We start from the raw sequence: 14,264 nt of genomic DNA, 5'->3' as shown, positions 1-14,264 counted from the left end.
GTCTGTAGGCTTTTTTTTCTTTTTTTTTTTTTTTCGAGGCTGAGATTACTGTTGCCTCTTTGTACTTCAGTTATAAGGGGCTGTTGATGGTGTCCTTTTGCCTGATGGTGGCGCAGGCAGGCTTTTTTAAGTGACGCCTTTGAGGCTCATACCGCCCTCCGTTGCGCTCTGATGCACTCGCTATTACACAAAATTCATAGCAGCGTGTGCATGGGTATTCCGCCACTCGAGGGCAGCTTGAAGAATGGCCAGAACCCGGCGAGATTTGAACTTGGAACCCAAAATTTACCACAGAGAGAGAGAGAGAGAGAGAGAGAGAGAGAGAGAGAGAGAGAGAGGGTGACGCGGTAGAAATGTGGAGAGGCTCGGGTCTCACGCAAACTGACTTCGGATTAGTATCAGACTGTTGTGAAGACTTAAATTTGTTTACACACCTCTTCGTGGCGCAACTGGTAGAGCGCTGCGCTGCCAGGCTTCACGTTTTGACAGGGCGGCGGTTCGAGCCCGCTCAGGCCGGATTTTTCAGTTGACTAGGAGCGGTTACTGTCCCTCCTTGAGCAAGGGGGATGCGGTGTGTGGTGTGTGAGGTCCTGGCAGTACCCAGAGATCGACTAAATGAACACTTGCTCTGTCGGGAGGGTACCTGTTGGCGATTACGAGTCCAACTCGCGATCAGGCCGTGGTGAATTACACACACACACACACACAAACGCACACACACAAACGCACACACACACACACACACACGCAAGGCAAAAGTTAGGAGGAAATATAAAATGAAATAACTTGAATAAAATGAATAAGTTGAAAAACATAAAAAGTGTGTCCTGAAAAGAATTGAGAATGGTATCCGTAAAGCTTCTTCCCAGTGTATAGAAAAGGTGGGGAAAGGGAGGCCCTTGTGCCTTTGAGGTCGTGTTGTAAACACGTAAAGGAGAGTTCCTTTTCTTGGTTTTTGGCTGTAGACGCCCCGCGCTGCTCAGTGGTGTGTCACGGCCGACGAGGCTGTCTCGGACGCCGAGGTATTTGTCGCGGACGCCGAGGCGTTGGCGTGTGCCCTGCAGGCTGTCAAGGACACTGGGGTGTTGCCGCGTCCCCGGCTGCGGAGTGGCAGGCAGCTGCCGAAGGTGTTCTTTAACCCTCCGAAGAATGAGCGGAGCCGAGACCTGAAGGTGCGGCGGTGCGGGGAGAGACACCGCTGCACCGCCTTGGCGACGGCCCGCACGGAGGGGCGCTCCTCGGGGCTGGGCGACAGGGCTTGCAGCACCACCTCCATCAGGTCTGGGTACAGAGCCGTGCAGCTGTACAGGATCTCGTCCAGCAGGCAGGCCAGTGAATACACGTCGCCTGCAGGCTGGCATGGCTCGCATTCAAGCACCTCCGGGGCCATCCAGGGCGCCAACGAATGGTCGTATGGCTCGTGGAAGAGCGTGAGGCCCTTGCCCCGAGCCAGGCCGTAGTCGATGAGGGAGACGTGCAGGCGACCGTTGTCAGGGTCGCGTCGCACCACCACGTTGTTGGCCTTGATGTCGTTGTGCACGACGCCGCGGGCGTGGACCTGCTGCAGGGCGCGGCACAGGTCCAGGAATGCGCGCAGCATTTCGGCGTCGGTGGGCGCCAGGCGCGGGAGGTCGTCGAAGGTGTGTTCGCCGCAGTAGGTGGTGAGCAGGGCAAGTTCCTGGCCCTTCCCGTCGCTGACGCCGAGCAGCCGCGGGGCGCCGCCGGCTCCGTCGAGGGCGAGCAGCGTGCTGGCCTCACGGAGAAAGGCTGTGTTCCCCTTGAGTGTGGACACCTTGAGGCAGCGCGAGGCGCCCTTGTAGTTGACCAGGAAGACGGAGCAGGAGCCCCCCTCCCCCAGCAGGCATGTGCTCTGGTCCTGCAGCATGTCGTGGATCGCGCCGTCAGAGAGGGCAGCGGGTTCCACGTGAGGGCTCATTGTGCTATTCTGCATGTGGGTTGGCTACGGGAAGCACTTGCTCCAGTAGACGCCCTTCTAGTGTTGAGATCCAGCACGTCACCTCGTATTTTGGGCGGCCGTTTTGGGGAGCCTGGAGTTGACATTGCACCCCCCCGAGTCTAGAGCTGGTGAGCCTCTGATATCAAAGAATGGGAAGAGTGACTCCGGCTTCCCTCTTTCTCTCGGACCAACGTCATTTTACAAGTGTGTGTGTGTGTGTGTGTGTGTGTGTGTGTGTGTGTGTGTGTGTGTGTGTTGCTTTTAATGAAATTGATAGTAATGGAGAGAGAGAGAGAGAGAGAGAGAGAGAGAGAGAGAGAGAGAGAGAGAGAGAGAGAGAGAGAGAGAGAGACCGACCGACCGCCCCTCCCCTCACAGAGCACACACACACACACACACAGACAGACAGACACACTTTTGGACGCTTCCGCCGCTCACATCAACTCTTCAAAAGGCCAAAAGGGAGATCAGGTCGGTTGTAATACGTGTTTTTTAGGTTCTCGGTGCAGAAGAATGGCCAAACTACCTCCAGGGTCATCAAACTCTCCCTGGAAATGTAACTCCCATGAAAACTTTGTCAAATACGTTTGCTTAGGCGGCGACATGTTTAAGAATATGGCATGTAGTAAGAATTATAGGCTATTTGCTGATTATAGTTGTTATTATTATTATTATTATTATTATTATTATTATTATTATTATTATTATTATTATTATTATTATTATTATTATTACAGGCGAAGCAGGTAGAGAGGGAGGCGTGGGGACACTATATAAAGCTGGCTGTTGAGCAGCCTCAAAATACCTGAGATGCCGAAGAAGAGAAAATGCTAGACAAAGCGACGACAGGGAAGGAGAAAGAAGACGAGAGATTATTGAAGCTTATAGAGACGGAAGGACAGAGGGGGAGGTAACAAATCCCTTAAAATACACGTCAAAAGAAACAAATAAAAAGTCAAATACATCACCAAACATGGGATAAAAGTCAGGGGTGTGAATGACTCTGAAATTTTGAGCTGGGAAAATTTCCATTGGAATTTTCGGGAACTTTAAGAATAAAAAAAAAAAAAGTTTGCCTATGGAGTCTGTAGGCTTTTTTTATTTATTTATTTTTTTATTTTTAATTTTTTTAAGGCTGAGATTACTGTTGCCTCTTTGTACTTCAGTTATAAGGGGCTGTTGATGATGTCCCTTTGCCTGATGGTGGCGCAGGCAGGCTTTTTTAAGTGACGCCTTTGAGGCTCATACCGCCCTCCGTTACGCTCTGATGCACTCGCTATTAGACAAAATTCATAGGAGCGTGTGCATGGGTATTCCACCACTGGACGGCAGCTTGAAGAATGGCCAGAACCCGGCGAGATTTGAACTTGGAACCCAAAATTTACCACAGAGAGAGAGAGAGAGAGAGAGAGAGAGAGAGAGAGAGACAGGGGTGACGCGGTAGAAATGTGGAGAGGCTCGGGTCTCACGCAAACTGACTTCGGATTAGTATCAGACTGTTGTGAAGACTTAAATTTGTTTACATACCTCTTCGTGGCGCAACTGGTAGAGCGCTGCGCTGCCAGGCTTCACGTTCTGAGAGGGCGGCGGTTCGAGCCCGCTCAGGCCGGATTTTTCAGTTGACTAGGAGCGGTTACTGTCCCTCCTAGAGCAAGGGGGATGCGGTTTGTGGTATATGAGGTCCTGGCAGTACCCAGAGATCGACTAAATGAACACTTGCTCTGTCGGGAGGGTACCTGCTGGCGATTACGAGTCCAACTCGCGATCAGGCCGTGGTGAATTACACACACACACACACACACACACACAAACGCACACACACACACACAAACGCACACACACACACACACACACACGCAAGGCAAAAGTTAGGAGGAAATATAAAATGAAATAACTTGAACAAAATGAATAAGTTGAAAAACATAAAAAGTGTGTCCTGAAAAGAATTGAGAATGGTATCCGTAAAGCTTCTTCCCAGTGTATAGAAAAGGTGGGGAAAGGGGGGCCCTTGTGCCTTTGAGGTCGTGTTGTAAACACGTAAAGGAGAGTTCCTTTTCTTGGTTTTTGGCTGTAGACGCCCCGCGCTGCTCAGTGGTGTGTCACGGCCGACGAGGCTGTCTCGGACGCCGAGGTGTTTGTCGCGGACGCCGAGGCGTTGGCGTGTGCCCTGCTGGCTGTCAAGGACACTGGGGTGTTGCCGCGTCCCCGGCTGCGGAGTGGCAGGCAGCTGCCGAAGGTGTTCTTTAACCCTCCGAAGAATGAGCGGAGCCGAGACCTGAAGGAGCGGCGGTGCGGGGCGAGACACCGCTGCACCGCCTTGGCGACGGCCCGCACAGAGGGGCGTTCCTCGGGGCTCGGCAACAGGGCTTGCAGCACCACCTCCATCAGGTCTGGGTACAGAGCCGTGCAGCTGTACAGGATCTCGTCCAGCAGGCAGGCCAGTGAATACACGTCGCCTGCAGGCTGGCATGGCTCGCATTCAAGCACCTCCGGGGCCATCCAGGGCGCCAATGAATGGTCGTATGGCTCGTGGAAGAGCGTGAGGCCCTTGCCCCGAGCCAGGCCGTAGTCGATGAGGGAGACGTGCAGGCGACCGTTGTCAGGGTCGCGTCGCACCACCACGTTGTTGGCCTTGATGTCGTTGTGCACGACGCCGCGGGCGTGGACCTGCTGCAGGGCGCGGCACAGGTCCAGGAATGCGCGCAGCATTTCGGCGTCGGTGGGCGCCAGGCGCGGGAGGTCGTCGAAGGTGTGTTCGCCGCAGTAGGTGGTGAGCAGGGCAAGTTCCTGGCCCTTCCCGTCGCTGACGCCGAGCAGCCGCGGGGCGCCGCCGGCTCCGTCGAGGGCGAGCAGCGTGCTGGCCTCACGGAGAAAGGCTGTGTTCCCCTTGAGTGTGGACACCTTGAGGCAGCGCGAGGCGCCCTTGTAGTTGACCAGGAAGACGGAGCAGGAGCCCCCCTCCCCCAGCAGGCATGTGCTCTGGTCCTGCAGCATGTCGTGGATGGTGCCGTCAGAGAGGGCAGCGGGTTCCACGTGAGGGCTCATTGTGCTGTTCTGCATGTGGGTTGGCTACGGGAAGCACTTGCTCCAGTAGACGCCCTTCTAGTGTTGAGATCCAGCATGTCACCTCGTATTTTGGGCGGCCGTTTTGGGGAGCCTGGAGTTGACATTGCACCCCCCCGAGTCTAGAGCTGGTGAGCCTCTGATATCAAAGAATGGGAAGCTTCCCTCTTTTTCTCGGACCTACGCCAAAGTGTGTGTGTGTGTGTGTGTGTCTTGGTTTTAATAAAATTGATAGTAATGGAGAGAGAGAGAGAGAGAGAGAGAGAGAGAGAGAGAGAGAGAGAGAGAGAGAGAGAGAGAGAGAGAGAGAGAGAGAGAGAGAGAGAGAGAGAGAGAGGTAAGCAAAAAGTGTAATGCAGTAATTGTAAAGCTACAGCTGACCTAGAAAATTAGTATGTATGTTACGCCCTCCCCCCAGAATTGTATAATTCCAAGCAGGCTCACAAATAACATGAATGTAGGTGTAGCATGTTTTTTTTACATCTTCGCCTGTGCGTCGGTAGGCTTTCGTAGTAGTTCCTGACGGTCGGCCCCAGCCGTTGTGGCGCAGGTAAGTGTTTATAGTGGCGCCGTTTTGCATTGGCTCATGCTGCCCCCCGGAGCTCATCTTTAATCCTAGAATCTAGAGTCCGGGTTGATAGGTGGTCTTCTGGACAGCAGGTGGGTAGTCTAAGGCCACTTGGCGGAGGCTGAAAAATCCCAGCTTGAATGGAAGTACAATTTTTATCTCGTGAAAACTTTAATTAAGTGTTTTATCAACCAAAATTGGTCTATTTATTAATACAAGCACACGTGTGAAAAAGGTGAAAATTCCCAAAATTTCCGTGCCCTGAAAATTCCTTGAAACCCTCTGGAAATTTCTATGTTCCGGAAACTTTTACACGACTTGGAACCCTAGTTGTGGGTGTTGGGGATGGGGGGGTTGAGGGTCTTCGTCATCATCGACTTCTTCTTTTTCTGCTTCTCCTTCTTCACCTTCGTCGTCATCATCTTTTTCTCCTTCTCCATTATTATCATCCACTTCATCCTTTTGTTCTTCTTGGCTGATTGACAGGTTGATAGGAGGATATGTAATTAAATAAATAGATAGATAAATAGCCTGATTGATTTACTGATAGATACGTAGATAGGTAGATATTTAAAGTGTTTGTTTGATTATAATTGATTGATTGACTAACTGAAAGGTTGACAGATAGGTAGGTAGGAAATAAAGGAGATAGGTAAATAGATGCAAAGATGAATAGAAATATTTATTTGAGTATACATAGATAGATTGTTAATTAAATAAGTAGATGGATAGATAGACAGATAGGTAGACAGATAGATAAATTCTCTAATACATAAGCAGATAGATAAGTAAATAAATATATGGATAGATTAACTAATAGATAGATAAATAGGCAGATTCATGGGCATTAATTAGTATTGCTTACATTGATTTGATTGAGTAAATATGAACTGAATACTTGATTGAAGAATGTTTGTTTGTCTGTGTGTCTGTGTGTCTCTTTTTTTTTTGTCTGTCTGTCTGTTCTGGTCCCCTTCAGACACCAAGAACAGACTGCTGGAGGAGGTGCATCGTCTGCAGAAGGGGCAACAGGAGGCCGAGAAGGTGAGAGACTGTACCTGTGTGTTGATGTGCTTCTTTTTCTTCCTCAAACTCATCATCATCATCATCTTCTTCTTCTTCTTCTTCATCATCTACTTGTTCTTCATCATCATTTCCTCCTCCTCCTCCTCCTTGTCCTCCTCTTTTCCTTCAATTAAGAGAAAATAATATATTTTGAGGGAGAAGGTGAGAGAATGTGTACCTGTGTGTTGATGAGGGCTTCTTTTTCTTCCTCAAACTTTGTCTTTTTTTGTTTTCTTCTTCGTCTTTGGCTTCCTCGTCTTCTTCTGCTTCATCTTTGTTATTTTTTTGTCTTTGTTTTCGTCTCTGTGTTTGTCTTCTTCCTTTTCTTCGTATTCTTCATCTTTTTCTTCTTCGTCTTCATCTTTTTTCTTCTTCGTCTTCATCTTTTTCTTCTTCTTCTTCTTCTTCTTCTTCTTCTTCTTCTTCCTCTTCTTCATCCACTTGTTCTTCATTATCATGTCCTCCTCCTCTTCCTTGTCCTCCTCTTTTCCTTCAATCAAAGAGAAAGAAAATATTTTAAGAGGAAACAATACATTAAAATTATCCAACCCACCTCAACTTCACCTGTATCATGCATTCTACTTCTCCACCTCCTCCTTCTTCCTCTTCTTCTTCTTCTTCTTCCTCATCCTCGTCCAGCTGCTAATGACCCGTATGTGAACTCCTCATCATTCAGAGTCACGCGGAGGAGGCGGAGCGGCTGAGGAAGGAGCAGGAGGAGGCGCAGAAGGAGGCTGAGAGGAGACTGACGACGGCGCTGCAGGAGGAGAGGGAGAAAGGTCTGTATAGATAGATAGAAGGAAAGCGAGAGAAAAGGGGAGAGGAGGGTAAGGAAAGAAAAATACCCGGGAAAGGAAGGTGAGGAAAAGGAATGAAGGAAGGGAGGAAAGAAGAAGGAATGAGAGGAAACAGTAAAGAAAGAAAGAACAAGGAAAAGAAAACGATGTAATGATGATAGGCAGGAAGGAAGGGAGAGAATGAGAAGAGGGGAATAAAAACTGAAGGGAGAAAAAAATAAATAGAATAAGAAATGGAAGGAGAAAAGGAAATAGACTAAGAAAAGAAAAAAAGCGAATAGGAGGATAAGGTAAGGGAGAGAGAAAGAAGTTGAAGAAGAAAAGAAGGAAGAAAAAAAATAGAATAAAAGTAGAGGGAGGAATTAAGAGCGAAGAGGATAAAGGTTTGTATAAATAGATGGAACAGGAAATGGAGAGAAAAAATGAAGTAGAAGAAGAAATGGAAGAAGAAAACAAATTGGAGGAAAAAGTAAGGAAGGAAAAATAACGGAATGAAGAGAGCAAGAGCAAGAGTAAGGAAGAGAGAACCGGGGGAGGAAAAGTGGGGAATGGAGGGAAAATAAGGAGGAAAGGGAGGAAGAGAAAACTGGGGAAGGGAAGTGGGGAAATGGAGGGGAAATAAGGAGGAAAGGGAGGAAGAGAGAACCGGGGGAGGAAAATTGGGGAATGGAGGGAAAATAAAGAGGAAAGGGAGGAAGAGAAAACCGGGGAAGGGAAGTGGGGGAATGGAGGGGAAATAAGGAGGAAAGTGAGGAAGAGAGAACCGGGGGAAAGGGAACGAGGGAAGAGAGGAATAAAAAGGGACGAAAAAAAAGAAGTAGAATAAATAAGGGAGGAAGATAAGGAAATAGATCAAGAAATGGAGGAAGAAAGTAGGAAAGTGTAAGGGAGGAATTAAGTAAAAAGAGATTAATTAGATAAGTTGATTAACTGATTGGCTGGTTTCTTGTGTGACTGACTGACTGAGTGACTGATAATATTATGTTCTTTCAGCCTCGCGCGCGGCGGAGGAGGCGGCGAAGGTCTTGCAGGAGAAGGAACAGGAGCTGGAGGCGACGAAGGAGCTACTGAAGGAGGAGGAACGGAGGAACGCGGAGGCCCTGGAGGAGCAGAGGAAGAAGGTAATGACATAGATTTACATAGATACAGAGATAGGTTTTTTTGGGGTATTTCCAGGGATAGTTTTAATAGCCTGGTAATGGTTTGACAAGGCTTCTGCTTACCATGAACGGGAAGAAACACTCGTGATAATCCGACTGATCTATTTTAAAGGAGAAGGTTTTAACATAGATTTACATAGATCTTTATTACACAGATATACTAATAGGGTGTGGGTATTTCCAGGGGTAGTTTTAATAGCCTGGTCATACTCATACTTGGCAAGGCTTCTACTTTCTTCTTCGTCGTCATCGTCTTTACTTTCGTCTTCTTATTCTTCCCCCTTCCACTCACTGCCCCCTCCCCCTTCCACTCACTGCCCTCTCCCCCTTCCACTCACTGCCCCCTCCCCCTTCCACTCACTGCCCTCTCCCCCTTCCACTCACTACCCCCCTCCCCCTTCCACTCACTGCCCCCTCCCCCTTCCACTCACTGCCCTCTCCCCCTTCCACTCACTGCCCCCTCCCCCTTCCACTCACTGCCCCCTCCCCCTTCCACTCACTGCCCCCTCCCCCTTCCACTCACTGCCCCCTCCCCCTTCCACTCACTGCCCCCTCCCCCTTCCACTCACTGGCCCCTCCCCTCTTTCCACCAACTGTTCCCCTCCCATTTCACTCACTGCCCCCTCCCCCTTCCACTCACTGCCCCCCTTCCACTCACTGCCCCTCCCCTTCCACTCACTGCCCCTCCCTTCCACTCACTGCCCCTCCTTCCACTCACTGCCCCTCCCCTTCCACTCACTGCCCCTCCCCTTCCACTCCACTGCCCCTCCCCTTCCACTCACTGCCCCCTCCCCCTTCCACTCACTGCCCCTCCCCTTCCACTCACTGACCCCTCCCCCTTCCACTCACTACCCCCTTCCACTTCCACTCACTGCCCCCTCCCCCTTCCACTCACTGCCCCCTCCCCCTTCCACTCACTTCCCCCCTTCCACTTCCACTCACTGCCCCTCCCCTTCCACTCATTGCCCCCCTCCCCCTTCCACTCACTGCCCCTCCCCTTCCACTCACTGCCCCTCCCCTTCCACTCACTGCCCCTCCCCTTCCACTCACTGCCCCTCCCCCCTTCCACTCACTGCCCCTCCCCTTCCACTCACTGCCCTCCCCTTCCACTCACTGCCCCTCCCCTTCCACTCACTGCCCCTCCCCTTCCACTCACTGCCCCTCCCCTTCCACTCACTGCCCCTCCCCTTCCACTCACTGCCCCTCCCCTTCCACTCACTGCCCTCCCCTTCCACTCACTGCCCCTCCCCTTCCACTCACTGCCCCTCCCCTTCCACTCACTGCCCCTCCCCTTCCACTCACTGCCCTCCCCTTCCACTCACTGCCCCCTCCCCCTTCCACTCACTTTTTTTTTTTACAACAAAGGAGACAACTCAAGGGCACACTAAAAAGGAAACAATAATAAAAAAAAAAGCCCGCTACTCGCTGCTCCTAAAAAGAATCCAAAGAGGTAGCCGAAAGAGGGGTCAACTTCGGGAGGAGTGTCCAGATACCCTCCTCTTGAAAGAGTTCGAGTCGGAGGCCGGAGGAAATAAAGATGAAGGAAGATTGTTCCAGAGTTTACCAGCGTAAGGAATGAAGGAGTGAAGATTCTGGTTAACTCTTGCATAAGGAGTTTGGACAGTAAAGGGATGAGCTTTAGTAGAAAGTCGTGTGCAGCGTGGCCGCGGGAGGGGGGGAGGCATGCAGTTAGCAAGTTCAGAAGAGCAGTCAGCGTGAAAAATTAGTAACGCTAGAAGATAGAGAAGCAACATGGCGGCGGAATTTAAGAGGTAGAAGACTATCAGTAAGAGGAAGAGAGCATATGAGACGAAGAGCCTTAGACTCCACTCTGTCCAAGAGAGCTGTGTGAGTGGAGTCCCCCCACACGTAAGAGGTATACTCCATACGAGGGCGGACAAGGCCCCGGGGCCTGTATATGGATAGCAACTGTGCGGGGGAGAAGAACTGGCGGAGACGATACAGAACGCCCAACCTCGAGGAAGCTGATTTAGTGAGAGAGGAGATGTGGAGTTTCCAGTTAAGATTTTGAGTTCAGGATGGACCGAGGATGTTTAGTGTTGAAGATGGTGACAGCCGAGTGTTGTCGAAGAATATGGGATGGGTGTTTGGAAGATTGTGTCGAGTGGTCGAGGTGGAGGAATTGGGTTTTTGAGGCATTGAAGGACACCAGGTTTCTTTTACCCCAATCGGAAATGATAGTAAGGTCTGAGGTTAAGCCTTCTGCAACCTCTAGCCTGGAGTCATGTAATTCCTGTTGAGAGGGTCTTCTGTTGAAAGAAATTGAATAATGCAGAGTGGAGTCGTCTGCGTATGAGTGGACAGGGCAGTTTGTTATGGAAAGAAGATCATTGATGAATAATAGGGAGAGAGAGGGTGATAGGACAGAGCCCTGTGGAACACCACTGTTGATAGACTTAGGGGAAGAACAGTGACCGTCTACCACGGCAGAGATAGAACGGCTGGAAAGGAAACTGGAGATAAAGGAACAGAGAGAGGGATAGAATCCGAAAGAGGGCAGTTTAGAAAGCAAAGACTTGTGCCAGACTCTATCGAAGGCTTTCGATATGTCTAGCGCAACTGAGAAAGTTTCACCAAAACTGCTAAGAGAGGATGACCAAGAATCAGTTAAGAGAGCAAGAAGATCTGCCCCCTCCCTCTTCCACTCACTGACCCCCTCCCTCTTCCACTCACTGCTCCCCTCCCTCTTCCACTGACTGCCCCCCTCTCCCTTCCAGTAATACCCACCTCCCCCCTTCCACTCACTGCCCTTCCCCCATTTCCCCACTACCAACCTGACCTCCCATCCCCCTTCCACCTTCTGCTTGCCCCCTTTCCACTCACTGCCAACCTGCCCCTCTCCCTCACGCCCTTCCCCCCCCTCTACAGCTGCACGAAGAACAAGAACAGCTGCGAAGTCGTCTGGCCCAGCTGCAGAAGACCGTCAGTTCGCGCTCCCTCTCCGACCTCGACCTCTTCGCCAGCGTGAGTCCTTACCTGCCTTCCTTTGTGACCTTCAGCGTGTTTCTGACTTGTCTCACCTTACCTGTTTTGTTTTGTATTCCTTTGGTGTTTTTTCTCTTCTCGTCTATTATTTATTATTGTTATTGCTGCGTTGTTGTTTTTATTATTCTTTTTCGCTTTCTTCCTTCTTTCTTCTCTTTGTATTTTTTTCCTGTTCTTGTTCTTCTTGTTCTTGTTTTTTCTTCTTCATCATCTTTCTTCATTGTCCACCTCCTACCCACTCATATTCCTTCCTTTCCTTTCCTATACCTTTCTTTTCCCCTCACAACGTATCCTATTCCTTTTCCTCTTCCTCCTCTTCATCCCCTTGTCTTTCTTCTCCACCCTTCTCTTTCCCAGGCAAGCTTTCACTCTCATTCCTTCATTTCCTCCTCCTATACCTTTCTTTTCCCCTCACAACCTATCATACTCCTTCTCCTCCTCTTCTCCTTCATCCCCTTGTCTTTCTTCTCCATCCTTCTCTTTCCCAGGCAAGTTTCCACTCACCTCCGATTCCACATCTCACTCTCCTCTCCCCCTCTTTATCCCCTCTCCTATACCTCCCTCTCCTACCTTTCCTTTCCCTTCTCAACGGATCCTGCTCTTCCTCCTCCTCCTCTTCATCCTCTTGTCCTTCTTCTCCATCCCTCTCTTTCCCAGGCAAGCTTCCACTCACCTCCGACTCCACTTCCCACTCCACTCCCTTCCCCCTCCCAACTCCCCTCCATCTTTTCCTCTCCTTTCTCAACGCATCCTACTCTTCCTCCTCCTCCTCTTCATCCTCTTGTCCTTCTTCCTCATCCCTCTCTTTCCCAGGCAAGCTTCCACTCACCTCCGACTCCACTTCCTACTCCACTCCCTTCTCCCTCCCAACTCCCCCTCCTTCTTTTCCTCTCTCTTCTCAACGCATCCTGTCTTCGTCCTCCTCCTCCTCTCCATCCTCTTGTCTTTCTTTTCCATCCTTTTCTTTCCCAGACAAGTTTCCACTCACCTCCGACTCCACGTCCCACTCCACTCCCTTTCTTCTCACAATCCCCTCCACTCCCCCTCCCCCTTCACCTGCTTCCAACTTTTAGCTTCCCATCACAACACATTCTGGACCATATTCTTATACAACATTTCCGCGGCCAAGCACACATATTTAACAAGGCTTTTTAAGGAGTTATGGGCATTTCGAGGAGTAGCTTTATGACCCTGGTGGTAGTTTGATCCTTCTTCTGTACTCTGAACCTACAAAAATATTCATGATAACCCGACTGATCTCCTTTATGGACTTTGAAAATAGTTGATGTGAGGGATAGAAGTGTCTGACAATACCAACCTCTTTAAAGCCGCATTATTAAACATTTCATCGCCCATGTGCACCTATTTGACAAGGCTTTCGTAGGAGTTGTGGGCATTTCCAATAGTACTTTTATGACCCTGGTGGTAGTTTGGCCCTTCTTCAGTACCGTGAACCTTAAGAAACACTCATTAAAACCCGATTGACCCCCTCTTTGACCTTTAGAAATAGTTGATGTGAGAAGAGAAAGTGTCTAAGAATACCGACCTTTGCCTCTTCCGCCTCCGCTCTTTTCCTCCCGCAGAAGCTACAGACGATGCGCTCAGAATTCGAAGACAAGCTGAAGGACCGCGAGAGCCAGCTGACGGAGGCGCGGGAGGAGCTACAGGCGGCGCGGGAGGCTCTGAGGCACCAACATCTCCTGAGTGTGGTGCGCGGGGTCGCCTCCTCCACCAACACCAACACCAGGGCCGCAACACCACACAACACCACACTTGCCAGGGCCCCCACACCCGCCACCCCTGTCCTGCCATCTGAAGCCACCCCTGTCTGCTCCCCTGCGACTGGTGTCTTTAGTGGTAGTGGTAATGGTGGTGGTGATGGAGGTAAGGTGGTGTGGGAGACCTTTGTATCTGATATCTTTGGTAGCTACTTTTTTTTCTTCTTCGATTTAGCTTTTTTTGTTATCATTATTTTTGGTGTGTGTGTGTGTGTGTGTGTGTGTGTGTGTGTGTGTGTGTTTGGTCTGTCTGTCTGTTTGTTTATCCATTCCTCTATTATATTACTGTTTTTTCTTTCTGTTTTTCCTTTCTTCTGTCTTTGTTTCTATATTTATTTACTTATTTTTTTACAGAGCTGAATATTGAAGTGGACGAGGGGGAAGGCGCCTCAGACTCCACTATCAAAAGCAGCAGTAAGCAACCACACAACCGAACCCAACCCGCCGCCTTCACTTCCACCATGTCCCGAGCGCCCACACCCACACACCCTCCACCCACACCCACACGCACCACCAGCAGGCCTCTCCCCCCTCCATCACCTAGAACACCCACGGTCACGGTCACGCTGCCCCTCCCCCGCCCCCCTCCGCCTCCTCCTCCTCCCTCTCGCCCGGGCCACCTTAGTAAGCGAGTGTTGTATTCTGGCAAGTCGCTGCTAATGGATGACTGATTTTGGGTTGGGTCGTGTTGGGTTGGTAGTGTTGCTGTTGTTGTTCTCCTTTTTCTTTGTTAATTTTTCGTTTTTTTTCTTCTTGTTCTTTTTGTTCATGTTATTCTCGTCCTTTTTCATAATTTTCTTTTTCATTGTCTTTTTTTTTTCTTTTTTTTTTCTCTTTCTTCTTCATCTTCTTCTTCTTCTTCTTCTTCTT

At 49.8% G+C, this 14,264-nt stretch overlaps 3 protein-coding genes across 3 annotated transcripts in view; 1 reads left to right on the top strand and 2 right to left on the bottom strand.

Moving 5' to 3' along the window:
* Positions 1-2,166, bottom strand: part of LOC126996259 (serine/threonine-protein kinase pim-2-like) — a 16,892-nt gene extending 14,726 nt beyond the window's left edge. The window contains exon 1 of the mRNA XM_050856635.1: positions 2,019-2,166. The gene's annotated coding sequence lies outside the window, so the exon portion shown is untranslated. The remainder of the gene's footprint in view (positions 1-2,018) is intronic.
* Positions 1-5,196, bottom strand: part of LOC126995851 (serine/threonine-protein kinase Pkn1-like) — a 15,588-nt gene extending 10,392 nt beyond the window's left edge. Inside the window, exon 1 of the mRNA XM_050855732.1 lies at positions 4,445-5,196. Coding sequence (XP_050711689.1) covers positions 4,445-5,017 — 573 coding nt within the window. The 5' untranslated portion in view covers positions 5,018-5,196. The remainder of the gene's footprint in view (positions 1-4,444) is intronic.
* Positions 5,197-7,328: 2,132 nt separating this feature from the next.
* LOC126995854 (uncharacterized) lies at positions 7,329-14,208 on the top strand. Its single transcript, XM_050855733.1, has 5 exons — positions 7,329-7,432; positions 8,444-8,571; positions 11,500-11,595; positions 13,200-13,500; positions 13,749-14,208. The coding sequence occupies exons 4-5, from the start codon at positions 13,212-13,214 to the stop codon at positions 14,063-14,065; spliced, it is 606 nt and encodes a 201-aa protein (XP_050711690.1). The 5' UTR covers positions 7,329-7,432; positions 8,444-8,571; positions 11,500-11,595; positions 13,200-13,211; the 3' UTR covers positions 14,066-14,208.
* Positions 14,209-14,264: the final 56 nt, after the last annotated feature.

This window comes from Eriocheir sinensis, chromosome 9 (assembly GCF_024679095.1).
Source record: "Eriocheir sinensis breed Jianghai 21 chromosome 9, ASM2467909v1, whole genome shotgun sequence".
Taxonomy (NCBI): domain Eukaryota; kingdom Metazoa; phylum Arthropoda; class Malacostraca; order Decapoda; family Varunidae; genus Eriocheir; species Eriocheir sinensis.
This window is presented reverse-complemented; position numbering and strand designations above follow the sequence as displayed.

Excerpts from the sequence above, each read along its gene's own strand:
- LOC126995854 (XM_050855733.1), top strand. The coding sequence starts at position 13,212 with ATGCGCTCAGAATTCGAAGACAAGCTGAAGGACCGCGAGAGCCAGCTG. Across the intron at positions 13,501-13,748 it reads TAATGGTGGTGGTGATGGAG|AGCTGAATATTGAAGTGGAC; the intron begins GTAAGGTGGTGT and ends ATTTTTTTACAG.